At 37.0% G+C, this 25,604-nt stretch overlaps 1 protein-coding gene across 2 annotated transcripts in view; it reads right to left on the bottom strand.

Annotated features, from left to right (window-relative positions):
• Positions 1 to 19,357: 19,357 nt before the first annotated feature.
• SRBD1 (S1 RNA binding domain 1) overlaps positions 19,358 to 25,604 on the bottom strand; it is a 131,094-nt gene continuing 124,847 nt past the window's right edge. For both annotated transcript variants that reach the window (XM_082755485.1, XM_082755486.1), the window contains exons 21-22: positions 22,855 to 23,039; positions 19,358 to 20,297 (exon numbers count right to left, since the gene is read on the bottom strand). In XM_082755485.1, the coding sequence (XP_082611611.1) occupies positions 20,008 to 20,297; positions 22,855 to 23,039 (475 nt within the window). In that variant the 3' untranslated portion in view covers positions 19,358 to 20,007. The remainder of the gene's footprint in view (positions 20,298 to 22,854; positions 23,040 to 25,604) is intronic.

The raw sequence follows: 25,604 nt of genomic DNA, 5'->3' as shown, positions 1-25,604 counted from the left end.
GACTGTGTCTGTGTCCATGAAGTAGATATTTTGGGTCTCACCTTGGGGTAAACTTCCAAGTCTATCCAGAGCACAGCACAGGCCTAGCGAAATAGATAAAATTATTGTTTTTCTAGCAGATCATAATGTGTTTTGTTTTGTTTTCAATTGTAAACTGCTTACTTATTAATTTTGACCACTTCTTCCATTGGTCTTGTTCCAAAATAGCTGAACTAGCAACATGAACTCACACACCAGTAAGATCAAGAGCGTTATACTTATTATTCAATAAGTATTACCATTCGTTATTATTGATAAGTCCCAGTACTTACAATAAGATTGTGGATGAATGCCTGGTGGCAGAAGCACATCTTGGAGGCAAACAAAATTATTTTTAGGAACATAGAGTCCTCACAGATTTTCCTTTGGTTCTTTCCACATTTTAGAATTACTCTGGTGTTTCATGAGGATATTAAACTGAGAATATAATTACAAACAAGGAATGCTTCTATCACTTCCTTGTTGGATGAGATACTCTGCTCTATCCTGACAGGTGATAACTCATTTACCTACACCATTCCTTCCTCAATTATTGGCTCTAGCAATGCAACATACATATAAAGGAAGTACATAGACCTTTGGAAACTCCAGCTGTTATCAAGTACTAAAAATACATACCCAACAACCAACACCCAACAACCGGTTCAGTTGTGACTGCTCTGAGCAGGGAGACTAGACTAGGCAATCCCCAGTGGTGCCTTGCAACCTCAATGATTCTGTGACAGCATCTCCTAACTAACATGAATTACCATATCAGCTCTGTCCTGGTTCCCTGCCCTGGCTTTCCACAGAACATCAATCAGGTTGAGAATCCCCTCACTCATCCCATCAAAGGGCTTCTTGAATTCTTCTCAGATTTGTATCACTTCTCTCATAAAACAGAGCACTCCATAAAGCAGAGTTTACCTCTTCAGCAGATAGAAATCTGTTTTAGGGATGGGCCCAGCCTATGAAATAAATTCTCACATGAAGGATAAATCTATTTCCCCAAACATAAATTTACAATTTTCTGGCTCAAAGTGCAAGGTATTTTCCAATATAAAAGAAAAAAAAAAAAAAAAGGCAAAAAAAAAAAAAAAGCCATACGTGTGACCAAATCCAATCCAACAAATGAATGTATCAAAACACAGTATTTATCCACTCTTGACTCCTTCTGACAGAAGATGAGTTTAGACACATCATGGATTTCAGTCATCAGACTGAACAGCCAGAGAATACCCAAACATTGCATTAAAGCTGTATGCTCTAAGAAATTCTGTAGACTAGACTGGAACTTGCAACCTGCCTAGCACTTACAGAGAACCATCAGTAAATAACAACGATTGTTTGATCGTTGTACAATTTCTTCTCTCTAGTAGCCTGAGGAGTAGTGAACATTAAGGTTGACTGCACAGAGGGAGGCCTTGAGCTTTTTCTTTAATTACAGTAAAATATATTCAAAATAGAAGAACATAAAACAGCTTGTTTGGAAAAATCCAACCAGCAAATCATTTTCTGTATGCTTGCATGGTTCCACATCCATCTTTTCATTTCATAGCACAGGAAGGAGCAGGTGGGTCCAAGACATGTTTCTGATTGTGTAACCTTAGCTTTAAATCTACTAGCTCCAGGTTGTACACCCTGAAGTGAGATATTACAGGGACAGTCCTGTTAATTGTTCTTGTTTCAGTGGACCTGTCAGTAAGTCCCAAACCCACAACAGATACACATTGTTGGAATATCCCTCTCTCTCATTGCTGAAAACTACAGATACAATAAAATTGAACTTCTAGAAGACATTTATGCTTTGCATTCAATTTGCCTTGAAAATTGCCATCTTCTGAGCTTTGCTTTGAGTGCTGAGCAAAGCAAAGATTAGCAGTGCTAATCTAATTAGCAGTGCTAATTAGACTTTGTTGGACAGTGGGGTGCATTCTCTGGGTCTTTCAATATTTTAACTCCTTTCCCTTTTGATGTGTTATAGCCCAAGTACAACATTATTCTGAACACCCTGCCCATTTGTATCTATACCTGAAGACATGGATTGAGCACAGAGACAGTCTTTTCCAGTAAGTAGAGGGAATTTTAACATTCTCTTGGATGTTAGCTCAATATAATTTTGTTTCTAAACTGTGTTACGTGCATACTTACTGACAGGGGTGATTAGCTGGAAACCATCCACCACAGTTTTGGAAGCTCTGTGTCGGTAGTCTAGAATTGTTCAGGATTGTGTATCAGGTTAACCCCAAGGAAATTACCTTCAGCAATTATCTAATTAGGCAGAGTTTTCTCTCTCTCCTTTTCCACTTATATCCCATCTCTACCACCATCCTAGCTGTCATCTCATTTGTAAAAATCACCCAAGAGGCATATATGAGGAGAAGCTCTCTGGCCAAGTTTCCCACTGCTTACACACAAATGACAGATTTGAAACACATTACAAAATTCCTTCATTCTTGCATTCCTAAGACAGCCCAAAATACTCAGCCCTATTATGTGAAATCCACCCTCTGCTATGAAGATGGGAAAGCCATACAGCTCACAAGAATTGTTGAACAAATTGTTTGGAAATTTTACACACATATGCTAATACACTCACTCTGCTTGGGTAGAGATGCTCCCTGTAGCATCACTGATTATCGGATCATCTAGAAGACACCACATTTTTAATTTAGCTCCATTTTTGATAAGCTGCGCTAATAAAATCTGCACCCCATGGAAACCCCCTGCTCATTAGCTATTACCCTGCCTCAGGCAGCACAAGTCTGTTTACATTACAAATAAAAGATAAAATATGCTCATTGCCAGCTTCCCCCTTCCCGAGGGACACTTGTCATGAATCTATCCTGCAAAACTATCTCTTCACTACTCTCCCCTGACTTCCCCTTGCCCCAGGATACTTTGCTTTCATTTATCTTTTTCGGACTTAACAAACCGCTACAACTACCTTAGATCAATTTCTCAAATCACAGTTTAATTATTTAGAAGGAAGTGAGCTTTTGCTCTCCATTAAAACAACAATCCTTACCCCCAAGGAGCAACATTAAATCATTGTTTAATCCTTATTACTGCCTTAGGCCTCCCTTGATACTGCAGTGCTGTTGAAACTTCATTTCAATATTTACCACTTAGATCACTTAAGGGCTGTCAGCTTTAATAAAATTTTATCAATCGGATACTTATATTATTCACAGTTTCATAAAAATAACAAGACCTGCCTTGGTATTTCACTCATATGTGGGCTAATTCATTTGATTGCTGAGGGATTCCATTATTAGCATTTATATATAATGTGAGTGATGTTTAAAGTGATTTATATTGCATGAATTTAGCAAACTGCGTCATACTAAGTTACATGAATTTTAATATATGCAGCACTAAATTTATGACTCCGATGCATATAAATAAACCAACAAAACAGATTTCACTGTGCAGATTCCTAAAAAAATGATCTTTAAAGAGATTTGTCCATCTCAATCTCCCTCTGCAACCTACAGTCAAGAGACAACTCTCTATGGTAGGCACACAATAAAGATATCCCAGGTTCTTGGTTTGCAGATGGCTATGCTGTCAAGGAACATGTCGAGACTTCCCACATTCAATCAAAGCACACCAATACCATTTGATGGGGAATGTACCAAGTTAATTAATAGGACAGTAGTAACACAGTATTACTTCATCTTACCTCTCAGAATCTGAGGAGTGGAATACCAGCACTGAAGGAATTTCCAGAAAGTTTTAATATTTAACAATATTCATTTAATGAGGGATGACCAATTTCTGTATACTCCTCCAAGTCTTTCTTGGAAAAGACAGGTTTCTGGAATCCTCCAGCTACAACTGCAGCCCAGGCACTTCTAAATTTCTCCATCAGGTGTGTAGACATGCATCATGATCTGTTTAAAAGCTAGAAGTTACAGTTACTGTGATCTCAGGTCTGCAGTATGTTCCTCTGACCATGTGTATCACCATACATGTATATCTTTAAGACAGTTGCCTCTTTGGACTGGTGCTTCTGGCAGATTCAGTGCCACGCTTATGAGATATCAACTTTGCACAGACTTGTCAGACACAGATTCTTCATCATATTATAGAACTATAGTCTTTCTGTGAGATGAATGGGCAAGGTATTCCCCAAGTGGCTGTGAATTTAAAGGCAAGGATATTGCACTATAAGAATAATTGATGTATTGTACATCAGAAATTTGAACAAAATGGGTGATGAACATTGAACAGTTCAGTGAAAAAGAAGAAAAATCTATGTACTTTTACAGTTTTTTGTTTTTCCAAAATAAGGAATTAAAGAACAATTAGCATTCCAGAAGGCATTCATGTCTGCATATTTTGTCTTTCTCTGAAAATGTCTCCCATGTTTTCTTTGAGGCTTGTCTCCTCTTACCATTCTTACCATCATCCTCTTAGACCTGTTTTTAATAGGTTCTCTCTCTTCTTTCAGCAGACTTTCGTCTATTTTCCTTTGTTTTTCGTTTTTTGGTCTTAATACAATCAAAAGGACATTTCTTGTAGATGATTTTGGCACTTTTTGGCTCTTACACCTATTTAAACCTCTCTGACTGGAGAACCAATGTGTTTAAAGAACTTAGATAAAACTTTGAAGATAACACAAAGGACTCAGAAGATCTTGATCCGTTTTAAATAATGAAACAAACACAGAGGATGCTGAATCTGAAAACATAAATTATTTAGAGGTCTAAATGTTGTTAGGTCACTTTGGGGTATAGGATTCTTGACAGCTTTCCTACATATGGTCAGGAAAAATGATTCAGAAATTGCATGAGACCAGATCAAATTAAGCAGGAAAACTATCCTTTTGCTGTGAAAAAAACAACAGCTACTGCATTTTAAATCTATACTTTCCCACCTTGCTGTTAATTTGAATTCACTTGTGAACATAGACCAAAGTGCCAAAGAAACCTGGCTGCCTGCAAATCTTCTACCACCTCTTAGTTTCTGTGAGCAAGACTCGGCTTGCATTTGAAAAGTGATGGGAAAAAAGTCTATGAAAAAATGAAAACAAAGAACTGCTTGTACTTCACTTCTCCAAATTCACTATCATTTTCAAAACAGACTTTGCCAGTTATAGTCAGTCAACTACCACACGCATACTCCCTACACTTAAATGTGCAGACATTCAATATCTTGTCAAACATGACAATTTCAATTTTTACAAGGATAAGGAAATTATGACTGGAGAAACATCACTGGTTTAGCTGAGACTATAGGGATGACTTTGCACACATGGCTATACAAAATGAGAGCCACAGCTGCACCCCATTTCTGCTGATGTTGGTAGAGATCCTGCCATCAGTTTCAACTGGAGCCAGGTTGTGTTTATGAATTATTTAGAGGTTTATTAACATTTATTTTTATTGCAGTAATAGTTTGAAACTGGGACCTTCAACATCTCAAACAAATTCAACACAAAGTCATAGAGCTTCCAGTCAGCAAATAAGCCATACCAAGGCAACTGAGGGACACAATCAAGAAACAGCGCAGCTTGTCTGAACTGTGTAATATGCAGTGGTTGTAGTAACCCAACTGCCTAGGGCTTTATTATAATTAAAAGACACCAAGAAAGGCTTAACTTTAAGTGGAGCCTGATAATTAACATTAAAGTTGAAAGAGCAGTAAACTAGGGAGCAAGACAATTAAACATGCCTGAGAATGTAAATATATGGATATGAAGTGCAGAGTGAACGTTGCCAATTTTCAAGTCAATTTTCCTAGTGAAAGCTCTAGTGGGGCAGACAAAAAACAGAGCTTATAAAGGGACCTGGTTGCAACCTTAGCCACAGAGTCTTGACCACAGCTCCATAATAAAATTACTAGTATATTAACCATGTGAATGTGGGGTGATACAGAAAAGAAGATGGGGGCCCCATGGCAGGCTGGCAAGCCAACTGTAATTTTAACTAAAAGCAGATGCTTTTCAAGAGAGAATAGGTGCAACTTGCTCTTTTATGCAAGTCACACTCAATTCACAACCATTTTCTTAGATGTACACCTTCAGCACAGGAGTTCATGTGGCCTAAATTGAATGTAATAATCCAGATGGGAGTATAGTGATTCTGCATCCTTTCAACTAGAGGGTCATGTTACGCAGTTCTCCTATTTAAAAGCATATAAAAATGTGAGCTATTCAGTGTGCAGCTGAGAGTGCAAGAGCTTTAATCTTTACATTATCCATATGAATGCACTTTCTATTTTTGTTTATTGTGCCATACAAACCTAATTGCTGTGGCTTTAGAACCAGTGACTACTAAAGAGTAACAAATAACTTCAGGCTTTGGTAGCACCGTTAACTTTTTGGTCACCAGCTCTAACTTAACCTAGGGTCAACTGGAGCTGAAAGCTTTCACCAGCTGGTGGCGTACGTAAAGCCAGTGGTCTGAATCCACCTGCACACATAAAAAGAAAATAAAAGAATGCCCACAAATAGCAGCATGGTCAGTTGGCTGAACCGCATCGTAAGCAGGGAAATTGTATTGTACCCTTAGATAAGAAGAATCCCCCTAGACAGAGGTGGATTTAAGAGCTGCCTTTATTCCCTAAAATATCAAGTTACATATTCATATTTCAGACTCTGGAACCTCCAAGCTCAGACCCTTTACTGAAGGGTAAAGGTCTGTTAGCATCACTGGGCAGATGTTGGCCTTACTTCATCAAGCTCTACTTTCTTAACCAGCACTGCAATTTTACTGCACTTTCTAAACATTTCATGTGAAATCTATTTGGTCAATTGATAAAATTGACAAGACATCGTCTCATATATGTCTAGGTACAATTTCTTCAAATATTTTGATAAAGCAAGGGTGGGAGCAAATCTAGATAACTTTTCTTATTTTGCTAACCTCCCACTTTTCATGTTCTGTCCTCCTGAGCTAGATTGAAATATGCCAAATCAGATGAATTGATACCTTATGGAGCTTCCTACTCACAGAATGCATCTTGTGTTACATAAGGAGGTGTAAATCCTTTGGAAATCAACAGCTTAATTAGTTCATAATGAAGACGAAAGGCTCTTTGGCTTGTGTTGTTGCCGATACATTTTTTTATTGTTTTATTTTATTTGAAGAACTATGGGGTGTTAATAACTTGTGCAATAAATCAAATAAAAGTAATATAAAACAAGGCCTACCAGTTATTCTGTCCTGGATTTTGCTTATACTAGGAAGGGCAGCTTGCCATTGTTGCTGGCTCATTGTTAAATGCCCTAGTAATAAATGAAGCACAGGAACTTCTACCCTTGTGTCTCCTGACCCTCATCTTGTGTAAATGTATCCACCAAAACAAATGTGTTCTGTTAACCCTTTTCCATTACAAGAGATTCCATAGCTCTAGAAAGAAAGTTGGAGAAATTACAGTAACCAGAAAATAGTTTACTTAGACTTCATACATCCACCATGTCTGTGAATCAGTCCAAAATTATGAGTGATTACAAAAGCCCAAAATGTGCGCTGTTCATTCAAATTTTGTTTTGTTTGAAGTGGAAGACTTAAATCTGTATTTCCACTAGCTCCACATACATATGTTTACTAGAAAGATCAGAATTAACCAACACTCTTTCTACTTACAGAATGATCTATCGTTTTTACTGGAAAATTATACCATTACAATGCCTTTAAGAAAATCCAGTAAAAACTTTCACATCACATTCTTCTCTTCTCTCCTCTTCTTTTTTTTCTCCTCTCTTTTTTTTTCCCCCAGAGCATCCCTTCAATGTGGTATACAGAGGGAAATCTGAGGTACAGAGAAATTCAGTGAATTCACCAAAGATAACCAGGAAGTGTTTGAGCTTCGGTATCTCATGTCTATATTTTTCAACTTGGAAATATTTTCTACACTTTTTACAGCTGTTAGCACTGCACCATCTAATCTTCAACCCACATTTACTTTTAATTTACAAGTGGGTAATAAAGCAATAAACAAAAAGTAATATCATATGGTTCCTACCACATGTGGGAAACTACAGAATTGCACAGTCCTCATACTACCCTAGCCAATAGTGATCTGCAAAGAAGAAACATAATTCCATTAAAAATATGTCTTTCTTTGGTTGCCTCTTTTTGATAATGGAAAAGAAAATCTTACTTTCAGGTTTAGATTTGCAGAAACAAGTCTGTGGATCCCCCAAGAACTCAAAATTTAAAAATCTGAGCAACACTGCCCATGAACAAGGACTCTAGGCTCATGTTTAAACAGTCACACTGTGAAGATGGGTCTGTATTTCCATTCCATGTGAAATAAATTTACAGTTTGGATCAGTCTTCATTTAGAAGGCAGGTTACGATCAAATGTAATGTGATTTTGTATTATAAAGTGATCAAAATAAAACAAGGAAAAGATGAATCAAAGCGCACAAAACCAAATCTATTTATGTTATTTGGAGACACTGTGGACTTGTCAGTTACTTTAGAAGAATTCTATGATAATATAATTAAACTCCAAAATCAAATCTTTTTTTTTTTCTCTCATTACATATAGCCCGCTTTATAACAAGGTATATTAGGAAACTCGTCTTGCTTGCATGATGAAAAAAATCCTGTTTACTTTTATTATAAAGCATCATATTAAGAACCCCAGCCTGCAAGTGCTACACCACCTTTTAAAGAAACTAATTGCAAGCCACTTTCAATATTTCTTCTGTTTTTAATTCAATACCCTCAGAGAGACATAATTGGGCTGGAAGAAAGAGTATTCACTGAAGTCATGAATTTGCTGTATAAATACAAACAAGGAGGAAAGCTAATACAGTAAGGGACTATGGGATTAATTTTGAAATTGTCTGATTAGTGGATTGTTGCCCACCAATAATTGCCTTATATTTTCCCAAGGCCCTGTCTTTATTGGAGTCTGGCAAGTGCATCTGCCTACAGACTGCGTCAATCAGCTCTTGCAGCTGGGAGGGTCTTCAGAGAGATCACAATTGTAAGCCTGCTGGGGCAAGTTGTTAGACAAAGCAATATATACCGGGCAAGATGAACAGTCAATCTCCGTTCCATTGATAACATTTCACTTACTAAAATTTTCCTATGTACTTTGCTATAAGCTCTTTCAAGAATATTTTTTTTTGGTGAAATACCATTTGGCTGAGCTTGAAGGAAAAAATAACAACACAGGTTTTTCTTCAGGATACAGTAAGAACACTACTTGCTAAATAACAGTACACTTGTATATCTGTGTATATCTGGACTTTTTTTTTTTTTTTTTTTTTTTTTTTTTTACTTTTCCTGGTGAGATGAGTTTTGCTCCCTTAGAATGCTATTAGGAGAAGTATGCAACATCAGAATTTTACAAGTGTTAAAGCCACTGGGAGTATAAAAGACAAATTCAGAAATCATCCACAGATTGAAAAAGATGTTGCTAAGGTGCAGAATCATTTAATTAACTCTTTAAATAAGTAATTCCCATAAATAGTTCTAACCTAAGGAAAAAAACACACACACAAAAAGAAAAAACAACCCACCAGACACACAAAATCTCATCCAAATGAAATGTGAACAAGTATTATTTTGCAAATTGATCTGCTGATTTGCAAAGTGAAGATATGATGACCTAAACAATTGTATTTTCAAAAACAGTAAAATATATCTATTTAAAAACTCTGTATAGTTGTTTATGGTATACCCATTCCTAGACATATTTATGTCTATCTTGCTAACAGTAAGCCAGAAGTATACAAAATAGATATGTCTGTAAGGATAGTTTACAAACAGAAATGAAATAATGGAACAGAGATGTCATATATATATATATATACATATATATATATATATATATATATTTGTTCTGTGATGAGTGCATTGCACATTCATTTTCAGCTATATTTGCCCTTTTTATTATTATCAAGATACATAAGAGCTCTGGGAATGCTGTAATTGCCTATATGCAATGCAATGGAAAGTTAACATCTGCTTTCAAAGCCACCATCCTTCTTTTATTATGACCAGTAAAGCTTCAGTTTCAAATGCTGAAATACAACATCTATGTTGTAATTAACAATGCTTTTACAGTCCACATCACTATCTTCTGTGGATTTGACGGGGAGGCTGATTCCACTGAAACACAGCTTCACCTGTACTGAAATACACCAACCTTAACGCAAACCCCATCCGAACAGTCATACTCCTGTTCAGATGCAATTAAAACTTCAGTTCACTGACAGTGGCTCTACGTTTGGTTGGGGTCCTCCCAGCCTTTTTCTTAACTGTAGATAGCTTCTGCCAAGTAACATTGCCAAACAGGTTTTAAAAAGGGACTCTAGGCTTATTGAGGAGATCCTGCAGAGGGATTCCAGTGATGGAAAGAGATTGACCCCAGTGGAACCTCCCTACCTTCTGCTCCTAGGCAGCTTTTACTTTGTTTGTTTAAAGGACAAACCAGAAAAGGGCATTAAAACATCTCAAAAGAAACATATTCCTTTAAGCTGCAGTCAAGCACTCAGAGGCTAGGGAATACCATTTACGCTTACTGTTGCATTTACCCTATGCTGTTGCCTTGACTCAGACTATGCAATCATGTAACATTTTTCCTGTGGAACCCATGCCTTGTTTAGTTCAGAGGATGGGCATGCCAAAGGACACTTAAGCACTTTCCAACTTTCAGGCACTTGATTTGTCAATTTTATCACAATTCCTTTATTATGTGTTTTTGTTTGTTTGTTTGTTTGTTTTTTCCAACAAGCTCTCCTTTGAGATAGACAGACTGCAGAGTCATGCCTTTCCACATGACTGTGATCTGATAACCACCAAATCAGTCAATACCATAACTGTCACTGATATAAGGAAAGTATTCTAGTATTTCTCACAATGAACCCAGGTACAAGTGACAGGTAAAGGACATAGAACATATGCTGAAATTTTAGTCTACATTTGAAAATAAAGCTCTACAGTGTTCTGTTTTATGTTTGAGTAAGTAATTCGATACAGAGCCTAAAAAAAAAAACTACCATAGACAAATAATGATAAACCAATTCTATTCTGTTCAACAAAGATGAGCTGATTTGAAGCCACTCCTCTCACAAGTGGAAAAGGAGCAGAACATTAGAACTGTTTCAGAGGGGTTTGACTGTGGCCACTCTTGGTTTTGGAGATGAGCCGAAGCTCCACTCAATAGGAGGGATTTTTATTGTTGTTTGCTGGTCTCTAACAAAGGCCAGATTGTCACTGGTCCAGCAAAGTCTGTAAGCAATGGAAAGAGCACATGAAGTGACATTGGTCTCCCAACAAACACACTACTGCAACTTGATCCAAGCGAGAAGCTTAATATCTGAAATGTGGGAAACAGATTGTGACAGAGCTTCTCAAGGATTTCCTACCACCATGAAGACAGCTGCCAGTTATACCATTTTGAGTGTTTTTGTGTTATAAGCTTTACCCTTTCCTTCCACGAACAATGTCACCATACACAATAAGCTAAGAGACTGTCAAGAGCAAACTTAGGAAGATGTTTCTTTTAGCTGTTAGATTATCACTCCCTCATGTGTCTGAGAAAAGAGAAGGCCTTATAAAACATACTAAAAGTTGATATGTCTGGGCTACTTTGGACCAATTCTAAACTACACGGCCCATACAAGACAAGACACCAAGAACATGCTCAAATATAAAACCAAGCAACTTCCTCAGTCATGAAGCGCATTAGGAGATCAGATCTTACAGACAGGCAGACTCTCTATAAGCTAATAGCTATGTGCTTACAAAAAAAGTTAGACACCAGTGCAGATCTCAAATCACAAATATCATATGCTCTTAGGAAAAAAAAATAAATCTACCTGGTATAGAGATAGCTGGAGTTTCTGCTATATTCTTCTTCTGATTGGCTCTCCATCTATCCCCATGCACTGATGACAGCAGTATGTTAATTGTAAGGGATCAAAGAAAGCAGTGATATACTCTACTTTCAAGGAGCCTTTCCACCAGGTACAAATGAGTAAAAATTCTGGTGGCTGCTGCCCACTATCCTGGAACAGCCCACACCCTCTCTGTTGATGGATGACGCACGTGCTACAACAACAGCTGCATGCTTGCATCAGTAGTAATAAGTATGAATTGATTTGTTTGTAATAAACTAATGAGAAACAGCAACAGTGGGAAATAAGTGAACCAATCAACAGCACATACTTTGTGGTTCTCCCACTTGAAGCCAAATGATTCCGTACTACTCTTCAATAGCAACACGCACTGTTATATGTGACATGCAATCTCCTTTAGCAATGGTAAGTTCTTATGCACCTTTCTTACCTTCATATGAGGTACAAGGAATAAGAGAGATCTGTGCCCAGATTCCAGTACTGTTATATTACCATCATATTACTATCATTTGCATTTCAACACCGCAACTTCACTCACATAAAATTATGGGAATGATCTCCAGGATGTTCTTCCCCAAATCCCTCCATTTCCTTCCATTTCCCCTTTCCTGTCCCTCCCTCTCCTCATCACACAAAAAAAGCAGTCACACTGCCAAGATACAGCCTCTGGTATGTGGCAGTTTCCTCTCTCTGCCAAGCTATTCCACACGTTTAATTCTGAGGTGAAAATACTTTCCTAAGATTTCTCTTGTATGCAGTCTTTTAAATGACACCCCAGCATATTAGCCCTACTTATGACATTCATATACTTCATCATGAGTCAAACAAAAATAAAAAATATCCATACTTAACTGAAAATAAAAGCATAGCCTTTAATAGAAACATGACTTATTATGAGATACAAGAACAAGAAACTCCAGCTTAGCTGACTGAATACTGAAAACACTTTTCATAACATTCAGGCATAGTAGGGCAAATGGATTTGTAACATAATGAGAGAAAAAAAAAAAAAAAAGCAGCAGCATAGATTTACTTTTCTGAGGTAGTGGTCCCCTGGTTACTCCTCTGGTTAGTTACTGAAGACAGACTCTCCACAAGTCTAAACCTGAACTCAAGCAGATTTAACAAAACTAAGGAAATTGTGGCTGCCCAGCTTACTAAGTGATCCATTCTGTTACCCCTCACGAAGGAGAACAACAGATAAAGAAAAATATAAATAAATGTCCAGTGACATTACCTGGACTGCCGTGTTGGGCATGCCTTAATCTTCTTTGATTCTAGAAGAACACATGTAAGGTAGAAGCTCTAACCAGTGAACCAAGGTATAAAAATACCAAATTCTAAGAACTTGTTGACCCCTAAGCAGGCAGATAGAGCAAATGAGGTGAGCAGACTTGGGTGCTTTACTCTGAACTTCTGGTCAGACTTAACATTCTCGCTGCGATGACAGTTGCCCTGCTCTGGGCATGGCCTCCAGTCCTCTCTCCTTTCTAAAGAGTGGAGAATCACAAAATTGTCTAGGTTGGAAGAGACCTCAAGATCATCGAGTCCAACCTCTGAAACTGAGAATTCTTGATGCAGCTAGACCGTGCCAAGGGTCTAGCCCCAACAGCCATAGGAACAGCAAGAAACCCTGCAGATCGATTACCAGCAGCAAGCCCATGCAGAAGCAATACTCCTGTGGTACTGGTCCCTTCCAGACTGAAAAAAAAATAAAAAATTAATAATTGGCTGTTGATCTCCAAGTTGCAGAAGCTGTAGTAAAGCCTGTAGACTTTTCATGATTTACTATTCAACTCTAGCTCTCTGGAAACTGCCATGAACTGCAGGAAAAAAAAAACAAAAAACAAAAAACAAAAAACAACTTTATGAAAACAGATTGACCTGTTATGATTGATTGATGTCTAGCTGGAAACATACAAACCAGTGAAAGTTCCAACATGGATTAGATCAAAGCAAATTAGCTCCTAGAGACACCTCTGAATAAGCAGCACTCTTTGGCAGCCTCCTGTTACAGGTTACTGCTGCAACGTCAATCCAAAAGGACCACTTCGAGACTCAGCTGGAAATACAAGTTCTCCTAAAACTAGTCTGTTAGGTTCTGTGGTGGGAAATGAAGATATATCAGATAGTCATGAAGCTTTACGGACCATGGATTCACAAGGATTTCTCAAAATGAAATGCTGCCAGTTATAGCTTCTACATGCCTGTAGGGATGGTGAAGAACAGTTTGGATCAGTACATGAGGCATTCTCAAACCTCTTGGGAGTCCCTGAAGGAGAAGGATGGAATGACTGACTCGCCTAGCTTTTACAGATGCCCACAGGCACACCAATATCCTCACAGCTATTATGCCCACAGGCACACCAATATCCTCACAGCTATTTAGGAAACCTTGAGAAGAAGGGAGTGACGTGGAATAATGGTGACTGGCATAACTGGTTGTCTCCACTTTCTTAATGGCACTATTACTCTAGAGGTTGGATGTCCTTAAGCAAAGCAGTTAGACATACAAATTACCCTCAGGAAGGCTAGGAAAGCAGTTACTATTCAGACTGAATCTAGAACTCCACACTCACTTCAGAGTGGATGAGACTCCTTATGTAACAACCTCTGAAATTAAGCAAATATAATTTGATTGTTTTGTAGTTTCCAGGCATAAAGCTTCTAAGTGTATTTGTTGTTAAATAAACACAGCCACCAATTTCAACACAAACTACTACAAACCTGCTGGATTATTTGTTCTCCTGAATTATGCATTACCTTCACTCAGCATGCAATTTTTCTAATGCAAGTACCCCCCAATGCCCCAAATTCCAGCATGTCTATATGCCATATGGGCAAGCTTCTCCACCCGTCTGCTCCTCGTGGAAATTCTATTTGTTTTCCTATTGATTTTATTATGTTTAACAGCATACTAAATCATTCCTGAGGTTGACAAGTTTCTGGAAAATTGATATATGCTGTCTAAAACTGCCTGGGGCAGGAATAAAAACCAAAACAAATGACTTCTTTTAAACTCTTGATTTGCATTACTACAGCCCAGCATACAAGTGGCATCTTGTTTGGTAGATTTTTTCTTCTTTGTGCAACATCTAAAGTACAGGAAGTCTTTAGAAGCTCTTCTTATGATTCTGTGTATGGGAGGAAAGCGATTGCAAAATTCCACACTATTGTGTGAGAGGGGGACTAAAAAGTAGATTGTCAGCTAAAATCAATGGGCTGGATTCTCTTGTGGAGAGGTGGAACAGTGAATAGATGCCTTGGCATCTCACACTCAAGGCAAAAGTAAAATTGTGTTTAATTCTTCACCTGAGAAACTGTACCCTGAAGCCTTTTAGCAAGATCAGAATGAAGCAGGGTTTTTGTTTGTTTGTTTTAAATTCTCGGGATATCACCATTAGGCACTACAGAAATTTGTTCCAAAGATTGGACTGCATAGAGAATGGCACTTATCTCAAATAGAAAAAAGTACTCAGCTAGTAATTTTTATTTAGGTCAGAAACCAAAAGTGGGGGGTGAATGGGAAAAAAAAGTAGCCTTGCTGCATTGCTGTTAGAAATTTGAAAGCTGTAAGAGTCCAAGAAAAATCCTGATTGAGAAGACAGAATAGTAGTATTTTCAGACATTATGATTGGACAAAAATTGGGAAGAGCCATATGAATGCATGCTCATCCTTGTTAGACTCTCATTAAGATTTTATAAAGGCTGTGTTCTGGCAAAGAAAAAAAACAACAAGACAGACATTTTTGTGGGAAGCAGTTAAATTTGCAAAGCTGCAGACATTTAAGATGTCAATAGGCAAACTTCCCATCTTGGTATAATTTAAAAATTCAGAGAGACAATGTTTTCCAGTAGTCCCTGTGATACCACAGAATAAGCTTGAGGCCTGCTAAGGAGTGGCCAAACTAAGGAGCACATGGGTAAATAAGTTGTCTTCTTGATCAGCACTCTGAGTAAGCAAGAACCTTCCCATGAGTTAATAGTGAGAAAAAATATTCTCAAGGAGAAAAGTTTCATTTACAGAATTTTATGACCACCCACAGAACTACATGAACAAAAATATTTAAAGAAGAAACTAATTTTCATCTTTGTCATTGAAATGGGCTTTAGAAGATGATCAAAGCATGATCATCTGCAGAATATTCTGTTCTGTAATTCAAAGAAGAGAGCAGAAAGGACAATAAGGAGAAATAAAATTCCAGAAAGATTCAGTTAATTTGAAGAAAACTTAATGGAACATGTGGAGGCCAAACAAATTTAATTCATTTACTAAGTGCTTAGACACTGTAGAGATCATAAATAAAGCTCAGTAGAGCTTTTGACTTATTTGTTTTGCATCTATGTTTTCAAAGATGGTATAGTGATACCAGTTTCTAATTTCATACTACGAAAATATACTTTGAGAAGTATTACAGGAAAATTTCAAAAGGCCTGAGAAACATGATTCTAAGCTGTGCTGACCTTCATGTCATAGACAGTGGAGTTTATTTCCCCACTCCCAAATGACAAAAATGGAGTAAAGGTTGTAAGATCTCTCTCCTTTTTTCTATCCACTAAATGATTCTGTACGATGCAAAATACACTGTCTACAGACAGCTCTTAGTTTTGAAAATTAAAGCAGAGCTGGGAGATCAAATGATGTCACATTTTCCTAACATAGTACCTGTGCCAACAGCTATTTGGGTGCTAGGAACGGCAGCAAAGACGTTTGACACTTGCTGTAGGTGTTGTCTGTGTTCATGTGGTAAACCAAAGTTTCTCCCCACTTACAGGCAAGTATGATGACTTCAAAGGAAGAGTCCAAGACACCAAAAATTCCCTGGGAAGGACACACGTACTATTGCTGGACGCTCTGCTGCTGCTGTATCATCACTTGTCCTATGCAAACTTGGCCAAACTGGTAAACCATTTGACATAGCACCAAAACAAAATGTCTCTAGGTAGAAGAAACAAACCTCACAAGCTAGGCAAGAAAAAAAAAGGCAAGAAAAAAAACCACACTATTATTAAAACAAAAAATCTAGAAGAGTTTTGCAAGTTCCTACAGATAGCAAAAAGTTTATCATGGAGAATCATACCTCCATGAGAAGCGTGTGTGAACACGAGTACTGAAAAATCATTCTTCACTCTGAAAAATTAACATAATTTGAAAAAATAATGTCAAATTAAAGGAGTCCAAGACACACCAATGGAACTATCTTATTAAATCAGGAACAGTATCAGGACATGGACTGTAGAAGTCCAGTATCAGCTCAGGAATCCAGCTCAGGAAAGTGCATGTAGTTTAGAAGTCCAATAAATAATTTACTTTTGGATAGCTGTCCTTTCAGTGGTGTAAGTCTAACAGCATCAATTTGGAGTTAATTTAGACTTCCACAGGAAACACACACAAAATCAAGTATCTGCACATATACATGTATATAGGTCAATGTAATAAAACTTCTGGTTAATATGCCTGCCTTCTAATTGCTCGTATTTTCACAGATCTTTCCTGGTATTTTAAATTTTTGTTAACTTTCTAAATCCAATTCCATCCCATCTACCTCTTGTAGAACAAGTAACTTGCCAGAAGTGTCAGTCTTCCTTGGTCACCAAGAGACTCTGCTGTCTCATCACAATATCATGGAAACCAAAGATGAGCAAGATGATCTTGGAAAGAAAATGGCAACATTTTAATTTACTAACTCTGCTATATGCTAGATTTTCATGGTTCTTTGAAGTGACCTGCATAATGAACAGCTCTGAGCCATTAGTCTGTCCCTTAACTCATGCTGATAAAATCTTCCATACTTCACTACACTTAACTGTCTGCTTCCTCCTCATCCCATTTTGCACATTCACATAAACATCCATCCAACCACGTAAACGTTGACAATTTTTTCCTCATAGCATACGTTCCTGAAAGATTTTGAAATGACATTTGGATACCTTCCCACCACTGTCCTCAGAACTGACATAAACCATTCTTAAAAAATTCTGTTCAGCTATTTGCACCATGTACATAAGGTTCTGGGTCAAGTCAAACTCCATTTTTAACTCTAGTTATTAGTAAAGTGTGTACAGACAGGTTAAGTCCATAGAGCCATATGTTATCCATATACACGTATATGAATCCAAAGTTGCTTTGCAGCATTTTAATATAAAGATGCAAAATAAATGCTTAAAGATACCAGTTTCTCTGACTGAAAGTTGGAGAAAAGGGTATGCAACACCTACAAATAAGGTATGCTGCTTTGGAGAGTTTGCATCTTCAGAAAGACGAACACAACTTGATGCTGCGAAGTGGGAAATGGACAAGAATTTCCTTTACTTTCCTTTAAAAGCGTACCTCAACCCCTAAGAGATTTTTTTCCTGTAGCCTTAACAAGTACAAGAGATATAGTCAACACAACAAACTATCAGTTTACAGATCAGAGGGAAACTTTGCAAGCTTAAAATGGGTTCAGAGATACAAATAACAGATGCCTATGAGAATTTGAACTGCCTAGAAATATTTACCTGATTTCACTGATGCACACATCCAGCTTGCAGGAACTAATAGAATTGTAATATGGAATTTAAAAAATTACTTGTCTGATAAATACACGGAAGTTATAAATCTTAGGATTTTATTGATTGTTCTTAAAAGATTTTTATATTGTAGAGATTATTGCTGTTTTTCTGGGAAGATTTTAAGACCATCATCTTGGATCCTACTGGACCAGAAAGAGATCACTATTGGAATCTGGAAGAAAATTCTACACGATTTCCGATTACAGCTGTTTCTTCAAGAATTACAATAAACAAACAAACAATTTTTGTATTTGCAGGGGGTGACTTTTATTCAGTGTGAAAGAGGAATCAGCGAGTACAGTTTCCTTCTTCACTTACAGTACTGACAGACCCAGTTAGCTTCTTACACCACCCTGCTAATCAAAACATCAACTAAAGTGTGAGAAACTAACTTTTTTTTTTAATGTAAAGAAAAAGAAGTAATTTAAATCTGTCTTCCTGTGAAGCAGATTGCTTTGGTAATGTTCACAGCTCATTTAGAAGTCCATTTCCACACGAGAGAACTGCTTGCAGTTCTCAGTGGTTTTGCTACTACTTAAATCCAGTTCTTAAGACTGCCTTAGAACCAACATGGAACAGGGGACAGAGTAGCTTGAACAAATGGCTCAACTGACTGGCTTAATGCGTCATGAATTCTCATATCTAACCACTGTACTAATGAAGGTTTCTGACAACCAGGTAAGGTTTATGTTACGTAAGAGATTTTATTATACCTTTTTCAGAGAAGTCTAATCCTGTCAGCATTTCCTTCATGTCTCAACCTCTGTTTTCATTGATTATGCTGGAAAAGCCCCAGAAGGTTCAGCTAATGGAAAAACAAAACCTAAGAGAAGACATTCTGATAAGACCATCCTCACAAACTTCATCCTTAAACTGTAGTGTTAATGACGTAACGCATCAGAAAGGAAGAGTACTAGGTCTGTTAAAAACATTTTTAGAACCAGCACACTGAGAAAAGATGGCCAGAAATATTTTTATTTTGTACAAGTATAGAACAACAAAAATGTCTTTTGACATCTTTGAGCCAAGTTTCTTAAACCCTAAGGTACATTCAAGTGTGCTGATCAATATGGTAACTGAACAATTGGAGGAAAACAGACCTCCTAGTAACATTACTCAAATTAAGCAAAATATTTCTGAACCATCAACAGCATTAGCAGATGGTCTTTTCTTCAGTCTACTTTTGAATTGATGTCATTGCCAACTAACTTAAAAAGATCACTCTTCTACAACTAGGTACCCTCTTCCAGATTCTCTTCCAGAAATAAACTAAACTAAACCATTTTTTTCTTTTTTTGAAGGGGAGCAGCAGAGGTATCTTTCGAGACAGCAAATCTTGCACAGACAGAACAGATAACAGATCTGTCCAACAGCCCACTGGAATTTCATTTTTCTGCAGACAAAATAACAAGGTTCCTTGGAGGTAATCCAATAAACTGTTCTAGCAATTATTAACAGAAAGGATTGAAGAAATGTGGAAAAACTGTTAGATAAAAAAAAACACAACACTTTCAACATTCATTTCATTAAACACCTGAATCTCTAGAACCTTGCTAGCATTATTTAACATTTAAAATGAGGACTCAATCCTAAAAAAAACCCTCTCATAAAACACGAATAAGATCCAATGTTATCCTTAATCGAGGAATATCAACATTAAGCACTTTTACTTCCACTCTTTCTCCAGGACCTAACCCAAGGCTTCTTCTCTTTTTCACTTTCGAAAGTTTAGCTTCTGTTATGTTTCGCACTGGAATCAAACCTGCTTTTCCCACACCAATATCAACAAAAACTCCAAACGGTGTTGCATTTTCAACTTTTCCAGTCAGCACAGTACCAACACTTAAGTCTTCAAAGCAGACTATGCTTCTCTTGAAATCAGGTTTATCAAAATCTGTTATAAGAAACAAAAAATAAATTAGACACTGGAGGAAAAATTGCATCATTTTCTAATGGTTGTTTCCCGTTAATCATTTCTATTTATGAAGTCATTTCAGAGTAACTCTAAGGCAACAAATGCTCTTTCACTAGATTTTAAAATAAAGACCCATCTGTGAGAAACAACTGATTTCTACTATTTTATCAGTCACTTTAAAAGGCTATAATAAATGGAGGGATAAGCATAGTGAACTGAGTGGTATGAAACTATTACACAGGGATCAGAAGCATGTAGCATATTAGCTAGTGACTGAAAGATTCCTGAAATGTTCTTGGAGCTAGCGAGAAAAGACTTGAGACAACTCTTATTTGAGTTATGTCAATTATATATAACATGCTATACGAGATCACAAATTTGTATACCGGAAGGTGAATACTCTGTCTCATCACATACTAAGCAGAGAAGTCAACAATGTAGTACTGTTCTTCGGCTTGCTGTTCACCTGCACCATGACATCATGAAGTCAACTGCAGTGGCAATTTAAAAGCCACACATGCATCATTTTAAGCAAGTAATAAACTGAAGCCTGCATTCTACACAGGGCACACATTTTATTAAACTGTCCTTAGTTGCTTACCACTTTTACCATTTTGTGCTCCTACAAAAAACCCTTCTGAACCATCTCAACAACTTCCCTTTCGACCTTTTCCTACTGCTGTTTTAACTTTTCCATGATATAGTAGGACTAACGTTTTTCACAGAGAGCATGACCAAATCTTGATTCCAAATATTTTCCTATATTTTATTTCTTATAGGCAACTATAAGCTGAACAAATGTATAGCTAAAATGTACTTCAGCAGGCTGTGGATAAGATGCCAATGGAATAGAGAAACTTGCCATGGCAGCAATAGGTTTTGAATGAACTCAAAGTTTCCACTGAAAGAATGTACCTAATTGCTTAAGTCCAAAACAGTTCATTCTTTTTAACATTATACTGTGCAGTAGCATTTCAACAAAAATGGCAACTACACAGCCATTCAGGGCAATGAGCACAGCAAGAATCAGAGGAATGATGGTCACCTTTTTATTGTTTGCAAACAGACAGTGTCCGCCCTCTCTGACTCATTGCAGCTACTGGTTTAGTTCAAATTAATGTTAAAAAGAATTTTGCGCAAGAAGTGACTTATAACACCTTGAGGAGGAAAATATTTTTAGAATATGATAAAATGCTCCATCCTTTCCCTTCCTCCCCAAAATTCTTACCATTTTCCTTTGTACTGAAATAATTTAGGAAAAAATAAGCAATACTTAAAAGGATACACAGGAGAACTTCCTTTATGACATATCTCTAGCGTTGGAAAAAAATGTGGAATTGAATTTTAAACCAAGATTAATTATTTGAATCAGGGTAGAGTATAAACCATTCAGTCTGCCTGATCCCTGTTAGGCATGATTAGCAGGATTGCAAAGACAGTGATTTACAGCTATCCAAGCCTACTAGGCTGCCTACTGTCATTGAGGTCTGCCTCCAACCAGTGAATATTGCCTGCCTTAGCCTTCAGATTCCATAGTCAGAACAAAGTTTTCAGCCAATAACAAAAATTAGGCTAGTCCTTTAATCACTTCTAAGTATTCTTGTGCTTTTATAAGTAGAGCTCCAGTCACAGATCCTGTCTATGGTAATACTGAATGTACTGGAGAAACAGAGGATTAATATTTCCTCTGTTTCTATTTCCATAATAGATTCTGTTTTGCTTTTATACTTCCATATGCTAATATTCTATCCTACAATCATTTAGATGTGAGAGAACCAGAATGAACGGAGAAATAAAATACATATTTTCAAGATCACTAGTGGGAAATATTTATAAAATTTGCAAGGAAACTACTAAAAAAAATCCAAAAAAGGTGGACAAAAATCTTATCTTTTTTAAGCATAAGTTTATTATTTGTTATTACAAGCCTACACCTTTGCTGTCTACCGTTATCTCATGCCATTGTAAGAGACTCCAGCTGTAAGTTTCATTAAACAACAGCATCTACAGATGTTTTACTTCATTGCCTACCTCATCTCACCCACCCCCACCCTCCAACTGTTCAGCACTACTGCAAAGTTTTAACTAAAGGTGGGTCATGAGCTATGTGCTCCAATTACACTTGTCTCCAAGAACTAGTGCAATAAAAGAGCAGAACTACACACTACTACACTACGGCTCCACAGACCTTTATTACTACTGTTTCAGCTTGGTCTCACAGCATTCCTCTCATGATGGAAAGCGAACGTAGATTTAATCAGCAGAAAGTCAACATATTGAAACTATTTCATTTGTTAACGGTCATACAACTCCCTTTCTTATGGCTGAAAAGGCCGTGATTTAAGACAGGATTCACACTCCTTACTTACTGAGCTGGAAAGAAACATATGACTATGATATAACCTTTTCCCTGTCTGAGAAAAAGAAATGGAGCTACACATTCATGAAAATCTACCACTGAAAAGAAAACATGCTGTTTAACACTGGTAAATACAGCAACTGAACTGAGATTTCAGCTTTTAAAACAAGGGTTTACCTGTACGGATGTCAAAGCCTTCAGGCTGAGTCAGACCATCGATGATTAGCTGTAGCGTGTGCACTGTTGTATTTAGCCTTTTGGCTGTCTCTTCCAGTCCCTCCTTTTGAATTACTGCATTTACTTTTTGCTGCATATCTGATTTTCCTATGTCATTTGGGTTGCCTCCAATGAAAGATAAAAACCTGAGGAATTCAAAGATAACAGATTTGTCATATTCTTCAGTGAAAACTAGACTTTTGCTATAGGTAGGATGTTTAATTATTTTTGTATTGATGCATGAAAAAAAAATTCTGATTAAAAAAAACAACAAAGAACAGTGAACAAATCATTTCCCAAGTACATATCCTGTCAACTCATCACTGATCAGACACAAACATGGAAATGTAGAGTATGTCTGTATACTTGCATCTCCTGGAATAGACTACAAAACTAGAAGCAAAATTTTAAAATGTAAATTATTTCCAACTGATGATTTATCTCCCAGTAAAACTAAATCTGATTATGACTGTAAAATGCCTCTTTGCATAAAAGTTCCCTAAAAATAAATGAGAGTTCTATAATGCTGTCATTTTTATTGGTGGTAATTCAAATTAAAATGAATTGCAATGTAGTAAAACAATAAACATTTTAAATATTAAATCAATACAAAGAATTTTTAAATAAAACTAGTGATAAAAACTTTACACTTTTGTATATGAAATTTATGATTAAGAACAATTCGTTTTTCAGAAACTGATCAACTTAGAAATACTCAAGTCAAAGTAATCACTTATTATCACAAACATCTTCATTACTTATTTGCACCTATTGTTCCTATTCTTGTATACATATAAACACATTGCAGATCAAGAGACATTTATAGTGAAATCAAAACACATCTTTTTAGCCTTTTTAAACATTAAAAAGTCTTAATCCAAGTTCTCTTGAAAAAAAAAAAAAGGCAAAAAATCACAAGACAGTCTTTTTAGTTCAACAACATGGTGCACATGCTGAGAAGCACAAGAACCAATGACAAAAATACACATAAGACCCTCCTCCTTATTTTCAGTAGCGATACCTTAAGACAATGCTTATTTACCACTGAATAAATTTCCTTATTTTGGTGGACTTAAAATGCATGAAATTCACACAAGCTGAGTCACATTGTACTCTACAAAACAATTTGTCCTTTTCTCAGTAGACATATCAGTTATCTGCCATGGTGTCCTGCTCAGCAACTCACTGTTCCATGAAGACACTTCCATCCTTCTTTGTCATGCCTTGTGTTGTGTTGGAGGGAGGCACACATTTCTGGCATGTTCTCCACAACAGACATATAGAATTGTTTTCCCTGTCCTCTGGGGTCTGAGTGAATGTTCCCCTCCAAAATTGCTAAAAGAGATCTATCCTTCCTGTTCTTATCCTACACATGATAACGGGGGTAGACTACAATGCACAAAGGAAGTGTTGATCAGCAGGGTCGTACCCTGCACTTGGTAGTGGTGGAAGACATTCCAGCTCCATAAGAAAGAAGACTTCCTGGTACTTATAGCCTCCTTTACCTTTTCAGAAGTACTTGCTGTGCTTTATCCAAAATCTGAGGCTAATATTTCTTTTAGCAGGAAACCATGCAATTTTATTCATTTAACCGAGAAACCCAAGTGACAGCATTTCAGGTGGTAACTCAGAAAATGTTGTATGCAATTAAGCATGTTAAATTTATTTTTAAAGAAAACATAAACTGAAGAAACATTATTAATGCAGTATCAGAATATATCTCAAACCTTATCTTTGAGCATAAGGGCAAATCTTCACTCCAAAACACCCATTGGTTTCACCAAAAGGAGGACAGCAGTCTAAAACTGACTGTAAAGATTTCTACCCCTTACTGAATTCAAGCACAACCATGGCAATTTAAGTGTAGCTGCAACACATACATTTGCTTTTAACACTGATAGATACGATTTTCACATTAATTTTCTCATTTTCTCAATGGATACGGATCTTCTGTGTGGTTGTATATGAAGGAAAAAATGAAACAAATAAACAAGGGTTCAGTGGATGAGACTTTTCTCAGGGCTCACTAAATTTTAATTGACCAGATTTCTACTTTGACATCACTATTATTATTATTAAGTAATCTGAGGTGCTTTGGAAACAAAAAAAATATCAAAACAGATGCAAAATTGTTTAATTCTAAATACTAATTTTTATTCTCTGTACACTAACAAGTACTACTATGCACATATTTTTTTTCCAATAAGAACCTATATACAAAAATATCAGACCTATCAACTGCAAAAGAACATGAAAATGGTAACGCTGGAAATGTGCGTAGGTCCAGGCGAGGCGTTCCTCAGCTACTCTGAGCTGCTGGTTGCTAACATCGATAGATGGACAATGCCGCCCCAGTGCACTAGTGACAGGCGGCAGCTGTCCGAGCTGTGAGTGACGTGCCAGATGTACCATGGCAAGCCCTACCAGCCTTATGACTCAACCTTCTAAATAATGTATGCTTTACCCAGAGCTCCTATAAACAGGTTTGCTGACATTCACGTACTTGGCTTTATTTCACTTCAAATGGATGTGCAGCGTGAGTACCCCTAAGTAACATTTTTTCACCATTAGAACTTCACAGGAGCATATTCACACTGTAAATCGGTAACAGGGAGGGTTTCGCTGTTGGTAAGTGCAACCACATGGAACAGTCAGCGATGTGTAAAAAACCTTACGTACAAAACTTTCAAACGGGTGGATAATGCAATCAG

Source organism: Aythya marila, assembly GCF_965140915.1.
Source record: "Aythya marila genome assembly, chromosome: 3".
NCBI lineage: Eukaryota > Metazoa > Chordata > Aves > Anseriformes > Anatidae > Aythya > Aythya marila.
The sequence above is the reverse complement of the archived record's forward strand: the minus strand, read 5'-3'. Positions and strand labels throughout refer to the sequence as shown.